The following is a 15,316-nucleotide window of genomic DNA, read 5'->3' as shown; positions in this document are numbered from 1 at the left end:
TCATCTGGCGCGCTCGACCATGCGCCCAGTATGCCGACGCGACCCCACTGCTCTAGTCACCCATGCCACGCTGACGTCTTTTTAACGAGATCCCAGAAAACCGCGCATGACAAGCCATTACATGCTAGACTTGACTATCTTGGATGAAGGCCCGAAAGAGGCAGTACCCCGCCCGCTAATCGAGCAGGGGCAGTGGGTGGCCATGCCACCAAGTGCCTCGTCGGGATCTCCTTGCCCATGTATCTGAGCGCGCTAGTTCATCAGGATGGAGACTCAGGTGGCCCTGCCGGGGCCACTCTATCATTGATCGACCTCACTCTGAACTGGCCAAACGAAGGAAAAGCAAGGAATCTGCGCCTGCTGCATGGACCACGATACGCTTGCCGAGCTTGTCGGGTCATGCAACTCCACAGACCCTGTCCACTTCCAGGGCACGGATTGTCCGCTTATCGATGCAACCCTCTTCGTCTTTAGGCGTGGATCGGTGGAGAACGCGAATCTTGGTGGCAAGCCCTCTGGCGCCTGAGTCCAAGACATCAGTGCTAGTGTCGATCAGGTAACCCTGGCCGGCCTGCCGGAGCCACTGAACGTGCTCATGCTAGTGCATCCGCATCTCTAGACCGTTCCATCAAGTCGTCATTGTTGCTGGAATCATCGACCACGGCACGGGGACGGGATATTCGCTCGTGGACGAGCCATCCATTGGCCCTTCGACTTCCACATTCGGAGAATGAACAGCTGAGGAGTGGCAGGATTGACACCATTCTCCAATGTTATAAATCCATCTTGGATCTAGGATACGGAACAGCTTCCCCTTCAAATAGCGTCGGCATAACGGAGGCTGAAATCACGATATCGAGGCGAAAGGCGAAGCTGAGATGCCGAGGTGGTCCGCATGCGGTATGATGAAAGGTGCTGAAGACAAAGAGACCGTGGTCTGTAGCCGAGATATTGTCCGATGTTCGATGTGAGCCCACCCTGAGGGAAACAGCCAGGCTGCATCAAGGTCAGATGTCGTCATGCATGAGGATTCAAAAGACGTCTGTACCCGTCGTGGTGAGATGCAGGTTGATGGTGGATCACACTCATGCGCCCATTGGGACCAATCGAGTCATTGTCGTTACTGCTTGCAGCTTCCTTTCCCCATCTTGCACCTGGCGCTTCGTTCCTGAAGATTACATGCGTCTGCCCCTCGATCTTACTCTTGATATCTTCTTGTCAACCTTCATTCTCATCTCCAGGACCAACTCGAAGCAACATGTCGAGTGAGGTGAAGAGCACAATAACGGTACCACCGGCAGTGGTATATGCATCAGGTCCGCAGAGTCCCACGTCATCGACATTCACAGAAGACTCCACCATAAAGGTCTTCGCAGAGAAAGTGGAAGCGTCCCGATATCGTGACTCGGAAGATGGATCTCTTGACCTCGAAGCTCAAGCCCCAAAGAAGCGCAGATTCGCTGCGATTCGGTTCATATTCCTTAACATATACCGTCGCCTGTTCACCTTGGTCTTCTTAGCCAATGTAGCTGTGTTCGTTGCAGTCATGGCGACGGATCGAAAGTTACTAGCATTGGTAAATGCGGCAGCAGGTAACCTGCTTGCATGCGGCCTCGCACGGCAGCCCTTGGTGGTGAATTCGATCTTTGTTGTCGTGGCATCCATCCCGAGGTCAGCGCCTCTCCGGATACGACGCATCGCAGCCAAGGTATACCACTATGGTGGCGTCCACAGCGGGTGCGGGACAGCCTCATTCGTCTGGTATGCCGGCTTTGTTGGCCTCCTATCACGGGAATACTGGTCTCCCTCCCCATCCTCCGCATCAGGCGGGTCAACCATCTCCGTGGCCCCCGTGATCCTGGCATACTTGATCTTGGTCGTGCTGCTCGCCATCATCGTCGTGGCCTACCCGCGATTCCGCATCAAGAAGCACGATTACTTCGAGCTCATCCACCGGTTCTCCGGCTGGCTGGTGGTGGTGCTCTTCGTGATCCTGCTGATGGTGTTCGCGAACGAGGTCAGCCGCGCGTCGAACGAGCCGCTGGGACTCTTCCTGGTGAGACTCCCCGCCTTCTGGTTCCTGGTGCTCACGGTCGTGGCCATCGTGCACCCGTGGGTGCTCCTCCGCAAGGTCGCGGTGCAGCCGGAGACCCTCTCCTCGCATGCCGTGCGGCTGCATCTCAGCCACACGACCACCACCTTCGGCAAGGGCATCCAGCTGGCGCGACACCCGCTGCGGGACTGGCACGGGTTCGCGACGTTCCCGAACCCGGACGGCGGGCGGAGCTTCTCCTGCCTGGTGTCCAAGGCGGGCGACTGGACGGCCGCCTGCATCCAGGACCCGCCCACGCACCTGTGGAAGCGCGGCGTTCTCCTGTATGGGTTCGCGTACGCGATGCGCGTCTTCACGCGCGTGGTCGTCGTCACCACGGGCTCGGGCATCGGCCCCTGCTTGTCCTTCCTCGGGGACGACAACCGCCCCGCGCTCCGCGTGGTCTGGCAGACGCGGGCCCCGCTGAAGACATACGGGCAGCGGGTGCTGGATCTGGTCTCGGTGATGGACCCCCACCCCGTGGTGGTCGACACGAATCAGTCCGGGCGCGTCGATATGGTCCCGATGATCCGGCGGATTGTGCAGGACTTCGATGCCGAGGCTGTCTGTGTGATCAGTAACCCCGTGTTCACCAAGAAGGTGGTATATGAATTGGAATCCAAGGGCATCCCGGCGTTCGGGCCCATCTTCGACTCGTGACCGACCAAGTGTGGTCTTTTTGTCTGTTTATATACTAGCGAGCAAGGTGTTGTGATTGATCGAAGCAGGCGTTGGGGGTTCTTTGGAGTTTTCATTTGAGATTGTCATGGTGTCAGAAGCCAGGGGGCTAGAAGAGGGAAATTCTTCAGACGAAGTCAAGCCATGTGGAATGCTTCGTCACTGTATATAGTATTAGGATAGTTAAGAGAGACAGTTTATGAAGTGATGCCGTTGGCCTTGATTATGGGGGGGAGACGGGCATTGTATGCAAACATTCCAAAGATCAGCGCGGTGTTTCATGTGCCTGTCCGGCCTGCAGGGATTCCATGTAGCAGTCCGCTGGGTACTTGCAGTACGTTCCCATATTATTAGATTTTAGTACGACAATCACTTCAGTCCCAGCCTGGGTGTTTACCATCACAGACCGGAATAGTCTCCTGGCCCAAGGGGTCAGAATTCAGCTGGCCGCTTTTTAGAGCCGGAGTTCAAGACCAATTTTGCAACCAGCCTACTATGCAAGGTAATCTTCGGGCAACTAGGTAATTTACCATCCTACGTTTACTTTGATTTACAGGATTTGCTCTAGCCCGGAACATTATGATAAATAGATTTGAATATTCAATTTGTTCATTCATAAACGTTATGTGTAGATAAATTCACCATAGCGACAAAGTGTATGTACCTGGGTATGTATGATGCCAGTAACAGAAATAGACAAATGAAAATGTTCAGACTTGACGAAAATAATGGGTATCATGCAAGCACAGAAATCACCCAGCAATACAGAATCTCTATCAGCAGACTTTTTTGTGTTCTCCTCCATGGTATGAAACAATTAGGAATTAGGGGAAAGGTAGTGAGAGCTTGGACTTCCAATTTTCGCGGAACTGTTGAGAGTGCATGAGAACAAGGACGTCCTCGGGGGGGTGAAAATCGTTGAATTCGTAGCAGTCATAAATTCATGAAGGGCGGTGTTCGAGGTACACCAATGTTGAAGTTGTATGTGTAAGAATTGTGCGAAGCAATGGCATCAGCCAACGCTCAAGGCTCAGTGGCAGAGGTAGCTCGGTTTGTCGTTTCAAAACTCAATGGCTCAGCCGAGAAATCATCAGGTGTAAGGCGTGATCGTCCCCTGGTTGAAGAAGAATGTGTGGAGTCGCTATCCAAGCGCAGAGATTCCATGCGGTCCAGTTCTTCATACTCCGGAAGGTGCAAGGGAGATCCATGGTAGTCTTCCATGATGCTGCTTCCATCCAGCATGGTGTAACCGGGGGGGCTGGCAGGAACATCCTCGTAGACTGGTGGCATCTCCTCGTCCCAACTGATACCCAGCCCGCTGCGTTCCGTAACGTGCAAGTGGAACTGCATCCGCAGAACACGCGCTGCTCCAGTCGGGGTGATGAGTCTCGTGTTGCGGTTGGGGCAGAACTCTTCGGCGACGATCAGTTCAATGACAAGATTATGACGAGCTTCCAGGCCACCCGAAGCCTCGAGATCGCACACTGGGTTGCAAGATGGGTTGATGCTGGCTTCGAATTGCATGCTGATTTCACCGCCGGCGGTATCAAAATCTGTCTTCCAGCCATCCTTCTCTTCGTTGTGACCGATGATGCGGGTCTCCTGGTGGAGGACACCCTTGCCTTCGCCTCCGATCTTGTGTGCATGCTTGGGGCAGGCTGCAGAGACGATCTTCTGGTGTTCCTCAATCCGCCACATCATTTTACGCAGGCGCCAGCGAGTTTGAGTTTCTTCGCCTTTATCCACCACTCCGCTCAGAGTCATTTGCACGGGGAAGGTACCGATTGGGTGAACGACGGATGGAAGGACGATGCGACCGGTAAGATTGGTAGGAGGGAAGATACGGATGGAGGACTTGTCGTTGCCGGGAAGAATGGCACGCTTGATGTGCAGAGGCATCTTGTAGGTGAACTCCTCTCCGTTGATACTGTGAGCACGCGCAGAGAGAAAATATTCGATCTGACCCAACGAGCCGTTGCACGAGGCGGGCAGATGGCCGGGGACTAGGTAGCTGAACGGAAACTCGTGGTCACCACTCTTAAGGGTGAGGGGCTCGGTGAGGAAATTCCAGTGTGTCAGCTCCTCAGTTCGCGAGGCACAGTTGGCGCAGTCTCTAGAAACCGGTTTCTTGGTCGTTTGTCTGCTCATGAGACGCATATCGAAGGTGTCAAGCGTGATCATGCCGGCTAATTCAGAGATGCTGATCTTCAGGCGTCCGGAAAACAAGGCGCCGGTTGAGTTGGCGGGATTCCCGTAACAGACGAGCGGCGGGGATTCAACGATGACATCGAGCTTCGCCGAGGCGTGGGCGCTGGGATCATGAGCGGCACGCTCCTTTGAACGAGCTGAGCGGCCATGGCTCCGTCGCTTCTCTTTGCTGTGATCACGGTGAGGATGGATCAGATGCTCCATCGCCAACGATAGCCGACGTTCGGGTGAGCGAGCTCGGTCAGCGGACAGAAGGGTGGATGGCTTCTTTGACGCCATAGTTGTGTTCGGGATCTCGTTCACGGACGAAGAAGACGAAGTGTTCGAGTGCGAAACGGATGAATGGTGGGATGAGTGGTGGGAGAGGGAAGGGCGGACAAAGCTGGAAAGTAGACGACCAGGCATGGTGGCGAGTTTCTCAGGGTGATGTGGATGCGCTGGGTTGGAACCTTGGTAGCTAAGTATAGTAACAGTGTCGAGTGCACCGAAGATGGAATGTGTTGCTCAGGGAGCAATGGATGTCAGGTATTGACGGTCCACGATGCAATATGACCAGACTGGCAGTGGCAGACTAGTGTATGTATGTGAAGGGGTCTCAATATCACGGCGCAATTGGGAAGGTTGAGTTGATTGTCAAGTACATAATCTCCTTGCGATTGAAATTGAATCTTGTACCTATAAGAAAGAACTTTTGACTACAGTCAAGAGTTCAAGTTCCTTTGAGAAACGGTGGTGAGGGGTAGAGGTAGTAGATAAAATGTACACGAGTAGTGGAGAGTTTTGATCGTGTTGTGATGGTGGTGGTAGGTAGCTTGTAGTGGTCTATATCTGAGTAACCGAAGAAGAAGATGAAGTGAATCTAGTAGGCTATCAAGCAAAACAGAGGAATGGCAAGAAGAGGTGGGAGAGTAGCTGCCTTTGAATGAAGCAGGACAAGCTCTATGTTTTATTCTTTGCAACCCAGATATACTCTACCCCTCCAAAGGACTCATTTTCCTTTTTTTCCTTTTCCTATTGTTGTAACTTTTTTTTTTTTTCTCTTCTTCTCCTTTTTTCATTTTTTTTAGCGTGGTGGTTGTTTCTAGGGCGTTCCCACACCATGTAACAGGTACGATTGATTCCCTGGTCTGGCCACCCTGAATGTCTCCATCGCATCGGGCGGCCGATGGAGTTTTGGTGGGGCACGGCAGAAAAAGCGTCATAGTGGACTTTACATTACCATTTCCATACATGACCGTACGGCTGTCTCCGACGGAAAGCGCCAAAAGTCTTGCTCGCCCTGCCATTCAATTCCCCTACAGGTACAGTACCTGTCCGTTGCACCAATAATTCCCCGAGGGCAACTGCAGTGACTGTCTTCAACCTCCATGTTTTCACACCGCGATTTGTTTGGCCGTCTTTTGACTTTTTTCTTCTCTACAAAACCATCATAGCTTAGCTAAAGTAACTTGCGTGATGGTTTCGGACGACTGTGGGCACATGCTCATTCTAGAACAACCAGTGACCAATCAATGATTCTATCTGCAGCTTGTACTGCGTAATCGATGAAATAATTGCCTTAGTCAGGTGTGGTTGAATTGAGGTTACTCGGAATTGCTTCCCCAGAACTTGAGTATATTCAAGATCGGTCTCAACTTCCAAAGCTCACAGAAACTGAGGGCAAATAATTCTAGCCCCCCTCCAAACATTCTGGATGGCGCGCATCCTGTATTGACTACAATTCCCTGGCAGCATGTGATGAATGCATATCACTCTGCGCTGCGCTATGTACCGGTAAGCAGGTTGTTGATGCCAGAAGAGTGATTGAACCTTCTCCTGCATCAAATGACTTGATGTGTTGTTAAGCAATCTATCCTGGAGTGCACGGAATGTCCTTCCTAGAACGATGCCCTCATCGACGTACAGTACATGAGGGGGGTGGTCAGGCGCAATGACTCACACTAGGGCCGGGCTTGAGACTTTAGCAACGAACAGCTTTCTCCGATGTAGATCATTCAACCCGAATCTCTGTTTGCGCAATTCTGCACGCGCAAGAAACATCATCTTAGCGGGTTACACGCAATCCATGAGATCGGTGGTGATGTAGAATAATGTCAACTGGCTGGAGAATGTTGTCATGTCAATTGTTCCAGAATCGAACCGAGGGTCCAGTATGGAACTGCTGACTCAGGTTCTAGACATCTCCCATCAGGCGTTCTATACTTGGAAGCCAGGAGTGACCACGGTCAGAGACCGGGTCATATCCCCCAATTACCAATGGTGGCTTTGAAACCCCGCGGGTGAGAAGGACGTTAGGTCGACTGGAAGTCTGGAAGTATAGTAGCATCGGGTAAGATCCCGAGGATTGACAACAGAATGACAGATCATTGAGCCAGCCATGTGTGGAATAGTACCGTGAACTAGTACTCCGTATAGATCAACGGCACGGATTATCCGTTCAGCTTGCAGTGGAAGTTACTAGAGCAGTAACATACCTACTTAGTAGTCCGTAATACCGGATCATCACACCTGACGGGCGCTTCCTTTGCTCATCAAGGAAGGTCAGCTGCCGTCATCGAACCATCACGTGGCGTCACAAATTGATGTGCGAGGCCGAGGGGGCTCAAGGCGGTCTGGTCTGATTTGTCCCAATCCTCAATACAGGCGGTGACGACCTGCATCAATCGGCTATACCTTACCGTACAGCAGTCCATTGCAACGCTAATTGGAGATCCCTCTGGATCCAAGTTGCCGCTGTTGCACTTTTGCGCCAAAAAAACAATGGAAGGGCAGAACCAAGGCCTGAAAAGAAGGTAAGCCAGCCCCATCAGACCCAAGCATTGCGTGCACGGATTGGGAATCTTCCCAAAGAAAATTCTTTGCGGACTCTCTTCTCCTCGGGAAGAGCTAAACAGAGTACGGAGTACAATAATGTGTGTGCTGTGTACGAGTACCCCGTTCACTTCAGTCAAAGCTCCACTTGCCGAGAGAAGGGAGAAAAAGAACAAAAAAGGGAAATGAAAAGGGAAGAAAAAAATCAAAAGGATCAAAAGTCAAAAGAGGAGCATGCCCACCAATCCTTGGTTGATGCCCCTTGTCGCAATTCATCATCCCCTACAGTGTACTTGGGACATGTGGACGGATGTTGTGCTGTCGCGCGCAGTCAATATGGTTCAATCCATTCACTTCTCCTCGTAGCTACCGTTTTGGGACAAGTTTCAGACCAGACAATCGAGTCATCGCTGCAGTTAGTGCGCTACGGAGTACGTACTAGAGAAGACCCTTCTGGACATCAGCTCACTCCGAGGACGCATGGTTCTTTTTTTCCCCGCACTGCAGTTTAATTCCGGCCTTTGCGGGGACATTGCATCATCCGGCTATCCTTGCCGGTCAGCGCATCGAACCTCACAAGTATCTATCTAGGAGAGGTTTTGGGTAGGTGAGTTGAGATTGAACGAAGTGCCACTCTCTATCACGATATACAGACCGGTACGTAGCAGATAATATGACATGAGCAAAGCCCACATCAAAGATATAGTTAAGTTCTAGACGCGGTGCACTGTCCTGTTGGCAGGGGGAATTTCACTGTCCCACTGGCGAATGGCCAGCGGCTGCCGCCCTACCCATTACCTAACAGTTTCCTCCTTAGGCTCGCAAGCTCTCCATCGACTGAGCCAACTTCAGGCTTTTACTGCACCCTCAGTGCCTTAACTGAGCACTTTCGGCTTTGAACACCCAAGTTCAACTGTCTTCTTGATCCGATTGATCGTCCCGATTGACAGAATCTCGGCACATGCTGTCGGTCACTGTTACGGGTGGCCGACCTTGATCACGCCATGAATCCATCCATTCTTCCATTCTACCGACTGCGCTTACTCTGCCCCAACATATCAAGGCGTTGAAGATGGAGTGAGTAAGTAAATGGGTTCGTCTCCGCTTCTACCGCACCTTGACTCACGCAACTGATAGTATGTGGAGTAGACATATCTCGTATGTCGATTTAAAGTGGCACCTTCTTACCCCATAGTAACGACCAAACTCACACGCCCAACTCACTTTACTCGGTGCTAAACTGTTTGATATTTGCTTTGATATTCTACCTTGTAGGACCCCTGGCTCTGACTGTGCTTGGGATAGACTCAGAGCCTGCTATTCAGCCACTTTACCGGCCGGTAGTAGGTGGTAACAACCCGGCGCATCAATTACCTACTCCGGAGTAGTTGGCCTAACACTGCGCATACCTCTGGAACTCCTGTTCCGAGCCTCGCTTCCCGCGGGGCCAGGCGTGTCAATGCCTCTTTTGGGGGCGGAATTCGCCGCCCCCTTCGAGCTTCTAGTCCTGGTACCTGATTTAGCATCGAACTCTCAGACAGCTATTGCTCAATTCATGCATCGAATGCAGCCATTTCTCCGGAGTACGGAGTTCTGAATCAAAGCACGCAACTTCAAGCTTGTTTTTAGTTTCAGCACGCTCGCACTCAACATACTGTACGTGCGCTATTTACCTTTCGCCCTGTGAAGCATTCGCGAGTCGTGCAAGAGCTTGGGCCCCATCTCTTTGCAGAATCATAGACGAATACAAGGCACGTTCATCATTTAAGAAGGCATGTTCGTTCATGCTCCCCTTCCATTGGGCGGTTCAACGGCAAACCCCTCCAGGCGCAACCCCTCCAGGCGCAACAGGCGTAAGTGGTTTTACTCGTACTTAGCCGGGCGCCGGACTCCGTGCAATTTTCTCTAGCCGGATCGCTGCCGGTCGGTCGCCTTCGAGTCCACTTCATCGTGATGACTCTTAACACTAGCACTGCTTAGCGCCTCAGACGACTAGAAAAATTTTCTTGCTGGTCTCCATTCTCTTCCAAGGCCCTCAGCGGACCGCCGTCGCCAACCATTGGGGCTCTCTTATTTCAGGTTAGACCACCCGAGAAGATCAAAGGACATCGGCGACTGCCGCGGCGGACAATGAATGCTACCCTTTCCCAAATTCCCACTCGGACCTCTTCTGTCTCCAATCGTTTCCCAGGGAGCGTTCTCGGATTCTGAATTGAGGAGGGTGCGAGGCGCGGAAGATCCATGGAAACCTGTCCGCGGAATCGCGGTGCAACTCTGTGGTAATTGCGGTTCTGGGCTGCCACCAGCGCGGACCGCCGTTCGGGGGCCAATTCTCACAGCCACTGAGTTTTACGGCCCTGAACGTTATTTCAGCCAGTGTGACTAACTTAATTTAACGGCATTATAGGCGCGGATCTTATGATCTCGGTCATGATTGAAGGCCATGGTCATGAAACATACGCCCTGTTTGTTGTATGCGTAGCTACGTAGTGCCAATAGAGGACCCTGCAGGTGAAGAATCACTGCAGAGTCTTAGCGCCCCTTTGAGGGATTTGCAACATTGACGCGTTGCCGGTCCACCAGAGAGTGTGACTACTTTGACCGCCGACAATTCGTATGCGATGGGGCTAACCCTGCAGGCACGTCGCTGACACAGGTTCTAGAATCGACCCTCCGGAGCAGTACCCAAGGCTCTGTTTCTATGGTAGGGTCTACCATACAGTATGAATAAGATGATGGTTTGATCAGTCATCTCAGCTCTCATGTATATCGCTGTCCACTTGATACGAATCTTGGAACCAGGACTTTGGCGCGGTTAGCTTGATTCAGTGCAATGGTAGGTAGACGAGCTTGAAATAGGGGTTCTCAAACTGTAGTCGTCCTAATAACATCAGTCAGCCCTATCGTATCCGCTATCAAATGTCGATTGTGCAGAATACGGCATCCCTCCACAGATCAGCTGGTATTGACTTTCTCATAAGTTGTTGGAATTTGATTCAATAAATTGGCACCTGATTTCCTTGTACAGAGGAGCTTATGGCAATATAGTTAGTTGCTTCGAGTATACTTTTCTCCAAACACATTAGGTCATTGTGAGCTACGGCTTGGCTGCCATATAATATACAGTCATGCTAATATTTCTAAGACACTCCATAACCAGGTATGGACCAAGGCAAATAAGGCAAATTTAACAAATTACAGACGTTACGAAGCCAGCGAAAATCTCCGACATGGTATCTACGATTGATTTTGTGTACCTTCAGCATAAAGGCTGTCGTGGCTGTCGAGAATGTCACGTGCCGTAGCTCCATGAAGCTCCGACGATCGGTGATTGAACTTCCCGACACTCGAGATCCCCTATTCCTGCACTACATCCTTGTATTATATGTGCGCAACAACTCCCGCGGTGATGAACGCGCCTTTGTTTCAGTGTCATCTCTACTTATTACTTTGAACCCAGGCCCCAGGTTCCGTTTGCACGAGCCTCAATCGCGTTGAATTGTGAGGTGACGTCTGGATGTCGGGACACCGTGAGCATTTCAGAACCGATCCCATTCGTTTATCGACCACCCAATAGTCGCAGCGTCACACCACTTGCAGCGTTTCGAACTCATCACCTAGAAGACGACCTGGATCGTTCTATCATTACATATCCCACCATGAATACCTCATCACTGATCACGATCGGTCTCGCGATCTCGGTCGTGTTCATGTTCTGGACCCTGTCTTCGACCACGTCGTCGCCATTTGCTGGGGCCTTCCCTCGCATCTACAACAAACGGATCTGCTTACTGATTGCTCACCCCGATGATGAAGCCATGTTCTTTGCGCCTACCGTTCTGGCCCTCACCCAACCGGAGTACGGCAATCATCTCAAGATTCTCTGTCTTAGTACAGGTACGGCTTCCCTGGTAGACTCCTCTCATCAACAAAAAGCAAGCCACTAACTCTTCATTCTGTTGTGCAATCTAGGCGACGCAGACGGGCTCGGACACATCCGCAAGAAAGAACTCGTGAAGAGCGCCCTACAACTGGGCCTGCGCAGCGAATCGGACGTCTACGTCGTGGACGACCCCACTCGATTCCCTGACAGCATGACCGCGCACTGGACGGAGAACGACGTCGCCTCGCTCCTTGCGTCAGCGTTCGCGCCGGAACCATCGAAGAAGTCAAGAGGGGCGGCCCCGACGGCGACCATCGACGTGCTCGTGACGTTCGACCAGGGCGGCATCAGCAATCACCCGAACCATCGATCCCTGTACCACGGGGCTCTGCACTTCCTCCGGACGCTGGTCAAGGACAAGTCCGGGTACAATTGCCCGGTCACCCTTTACACGCTGACGACGACCAACCTCGTGCGCAAGTACGCCGGCGTGCTCGATGCGCCCTTCACCATGGTCCAGGGCGCCTTGAGCTCGATCATGTCGGGCTCCGGGGCCCGCGGCTCCAGGGATCAGCTTCCTTCTCGGCTTCTCTTCGTGAGCTCCGTCAATGAGTGGTTGACGGCCCAGTCGGCTATGGTCAAGGCCCATCAGAGTCAGATGGTGTGGTTCCGTTGGGGTTGGATTACGATCGGGCGCTATATGGCGGTAAATGATCTACGGCGAGAGGGGATCTGAGCGACAGCTCGAAACTATATACTGGGACGTCTGAGGATGCGGGCCGCCATATAGATATCTCGATCCACACACGCCTGATACTCGCCAGGCCAGATGACTTCTGGAGTAGTGGTCCGTCATCAAGATCGATGTCTCAGGTATGACGCATCCGTGGTATGTGAAGACTTTGCCGATAGTCTCTTCTTTCACGAACTAGGCTAAGGTGATCTTAAGCAGGAAACAACTTGTAACGTGTCACTATGGACCGGGTAGTCTGAAAAACGCTCAAATCACATGCACCGTGAATTATCATACAGCCCAGACCAGTACGCAAAGGACTAGCTTGCTGAAGATTAACGCTAAGAAACGCTTCTGAAGCCTAGGAAGAACGAGCTCCTAAGCAGGCCCGATTTTCAGACAAGGCGGCGAGTTCGCTGTAGGACTCAGTGAGAAGTTCTACATAGCACTGTGTTTCAATTGCTGCTCAACATGGTTGATTCGTCTTCTGCGGGACGATACTTCTCCAGAACCGGCTCGAATAGTCGCTTAAGGGATGCAGATGTTGGCTCGATATCTGGCCCGAGACGCAGAAGAGCTTCCCAGAAGAACTCGTCGTCAAGATAATTGTCCTCGTCACCCGGCTCGACATCATTATAGGGTGTGGGTCGCCGAATCGGTATTCGCTTTCCGCTGTAACGGTTCCGGCTACCCCAGCGGACTTTCCCATTGAAATGCACTATTCCGCCACGAGTGTTCAAGTGGAAATCCTCCGGGAGGAAGTCGCGCCACTCTTCCAGCGCTCTGGGGAACAGCGACCTAAACCATGCAGGATTGTCTCGACCCGTCCACAGCTTGTTGATCAGCATGTTTCTTGCGAGCTTTCTCACCAGCTCAGTCTGTTGGGCTGTGTGCAGTCTGAGGATATCATAGGTGTGTATTGCGTTGGCCAAGTCTCGCGACTGCCAACTTGCGCGGCTTCTATGTAGCCTGCGCCGCTTCATAAACGCCGCGATGGCTGACCTCGCCTCCCATCTCCTTCGACGTGTCTCCATCAGGGTCTCATATGAAGCATACATTTGTGGCATGTAGTTCTTGAGAATACGACTGTCCCACGCTAACTTAGCGATTTTGAGGCGTGCCTCAATTGTGGGGTGCACGTTGTATGGCTCTGTGGTCATTGTATCGAACAGTTGAGTCACGAAACGTGGCTTTACCCTCGTGTGCGCCTGGTCCTCGGCGTCGGGGCCGAATTTCCGACGGGACAGGACAAACGTCCACTCGAACACTTCAAGCCAAACCTTCTCGGGAATGGGTATATTGTATCGGCTTGCGATGAATTCCACCAGATGAAGTGCAGTTTTAATTTCGTTATTTGTTCCGAAGGCGTGAGCTACCGCGAACAGAAGTCGACCTGTGGGATGAAGGGATGAAGCAGGGTCGGTGTGGTAGATATCGGATGCTCCCGACTGGTCGCTTGCCGTCAACAACTCGTCGACATCTATGTTCCAAGCGGCTTTCAGAACAGCCTTGATCCCCGGAACCCAACCTGTGCGACAGGATGCAAGCATCATGTTGACAAAGGTCGTCTCATCCGGCGGGATGGATTTGTCCATCATCTCCGCGAATATCACTCGTACCGACTTGAGCACGCTGCGTGCTGCGGTGCCATATCCCGACCAGCCTGAATCGATGGGCGCATTTTTTCGCATCTTATACGAGAAACGGGTCACTCTCAGGCGATATTTTCTCATCCCGGTAAACGTCCCGTCCCAGATCAAGGCCTCCATGAGATGATTATAACATTGGGTATCTGGCTCCACATTACGATCTTGCATGGCCTGCCATGCGCTGTGTGCCATCTGAGCATCCCCCATGGCGGCTGCGCAAGCGAGCAAGTGGGTGAACTCCGCCAGGCCTGGACCTTGCCCTGTGGAAACCCTGAGACGAATTATTTGTGCGAGTTTGCTGGCGAATTCGTCGAAGATTTCCTGCAATGGCTTGATATTCATGCTCCGTTCCGCGGTTGGATGGAGCGCTCGAATAATCTCTCGATGGGGCTCGACGAAGTACGCCGGAGAGAGAAGCAGGAAGGCTTCGACGAAGGTGGTTTCTGGCATGGCTCCTACCAGGCTGCTGAATCGAGGGTCAGTGAGCGCATGCATCACCAAGTCCGGTTGGCCGCTCTGAAGAATCGAGATGAACTCCGTTTGCAAGGTGTCTCGTAGTGGATCATCGCGTTGTTTCTCTGGGGGACTGTCGATGTCCAGCAAATCCGTCGTACTCTTTATCCCGTGGTGACGGAAGTCGTACTTGTCCAAGCAGTCTTCCTTGACAATTGGCTTTAACTTCTTTCTGGTTGGCGGCCTAGTCCAGACTCTCACCGATCTCGACGGGCACGTAGGATTCCGAACTATGGGAAGTGGAGACGGATAGCGAAGCTTGGTTGGCCGAGAAGGACGATAAGAGGACAAGACCCCCAAGCGAGTACAAGACAGGCGATCACTTGGTTGTAGAAATCGCAACATCGCGCTTAAAAAGCGACAAGAAAGGAGAATGGCTGAGATAAAACATGGGGTCAGATTCCGGGGAAAGAAATGAGAAGAGGGGGTGGCAGGTCAGCTAATATTCATAATTCAATCATTCAACTGTTGCGGAGTAAACTGAGGAGTCGGCGGTTGTTGTGGTCTTGGCGGGGAGCAAAGAATCCCTGCCAGTCTCTTTCTTTCAAACATCCATCCATCCAGTCAACGTTCATTCATGTTCCCGCGGGTGACACTTTGACAGTCGCACAGTCGCCCAATCCATCTCTCCCCCCCCCTGCTGCAGCTCTTTCATTGATTGCTTGAATCTTGACTGGACGCCTCCCGACCTTTAGCTTGCGTTCACTCATTTCGTCTCTCCCTCTCCGCTCCCCTGCCCCCTCCCCTCT

General features: G+C 52.1%; 4 protein-coding genes across 4 annotated transcripts; 2 read left to right on the top strand and 2 right to left on the bottom strand.

Moving 5' to 3' along the window:
• Positions 1-1,258: 1,258 nt before the first annotated feature.
• ASPACDRAFT_26092 (integral membrane protein TmpA) lies at positions 1,259-2,752 on the top strand (the record flags this gene model as incomplete). Its single annotated transcript, XM_020199389.1, has 1 exon — positions 1,259-2,752. One exon carries the CDS (start codon positions 1,259-1,261, stop codon positions 2,750-2,752), a length of 1,494 nt encoding a protein of 497 aa, XP_020058040.1.
• An 809-nt stretch (positions 2,753-3,561) lies between these two features.
• On the bottom strand, positions 3,562-5,861 carry ASPACDRAFT_77398 (alpha-arrestin). The gene has a single exon (XM_020204957.1). It carries the CDS (start codon positions 5,381-5,383, stop codon positions 3,794-3,796), a length of 1,590 nt encoding a protein of 529 aa, XP_020058039.1. The 5' UTR covers positions 5,384-5,861; the 3' UTR covers positions 3,562-3,793.
• A 5,587-nt stretch (positions 5,862-11,448) lies between these two features.
• On the top strand, positions 11,449-12,408 carry ASPACDRAFT_25994 (PIG-L family deacetylase; the record flags this gene model as incomplete). Its single annotated transcript, XM_020199379.1, has 2 exons — positions 11,449-11,686; positions 11,762-12,408. The coding sequence occupies 2 exons, from the start codon at positions 11,449-11,451 to the stop codon at positions 12,406-12,408; spliced, it is 885 nt and encodes a 294-aa protein (XP_020058038.1).
• Positions 12,409-12,860: 452 nt separating this feature from the next.
• Positions 12,861-14,912, bottom strand: ASPACDRAFT_26356 (uncharacterized protein; the record flags this gene model as incomplete). The annotated part of the gene is made up of 2 exons (XM_020199412.1): positions 12,861-13,900; positions 13,943-14,912. 2 exons carry the CDS (start codon positions 14,910-14,912, stop codon positions 12,861-12,863), a joined length of 2,010 nt encoding a protein of 669 aa, XP_020058037.1.
• Between the last annotated feature and the right edge of the window lie 404 nt (positions 14,913-15,316).

Source organism: Aspergillus aculeatus (assembly GCF_001890905.1).
Source record: "Aspergillus aculeatus ATCC 16872 unplaced genomic scaffold ASPACscaffold_5, whole genome shotgun sequence".
NCBI lineage: Eukaryota > Fungi > Ascomycota > Eurotiomycetes > Eurotiales > Aspergillaceae > Aspergillus > Aspergillus aculeatus.
This window is presented reverse-complemented; position numbering and strand designations above follow the sequence as displayed.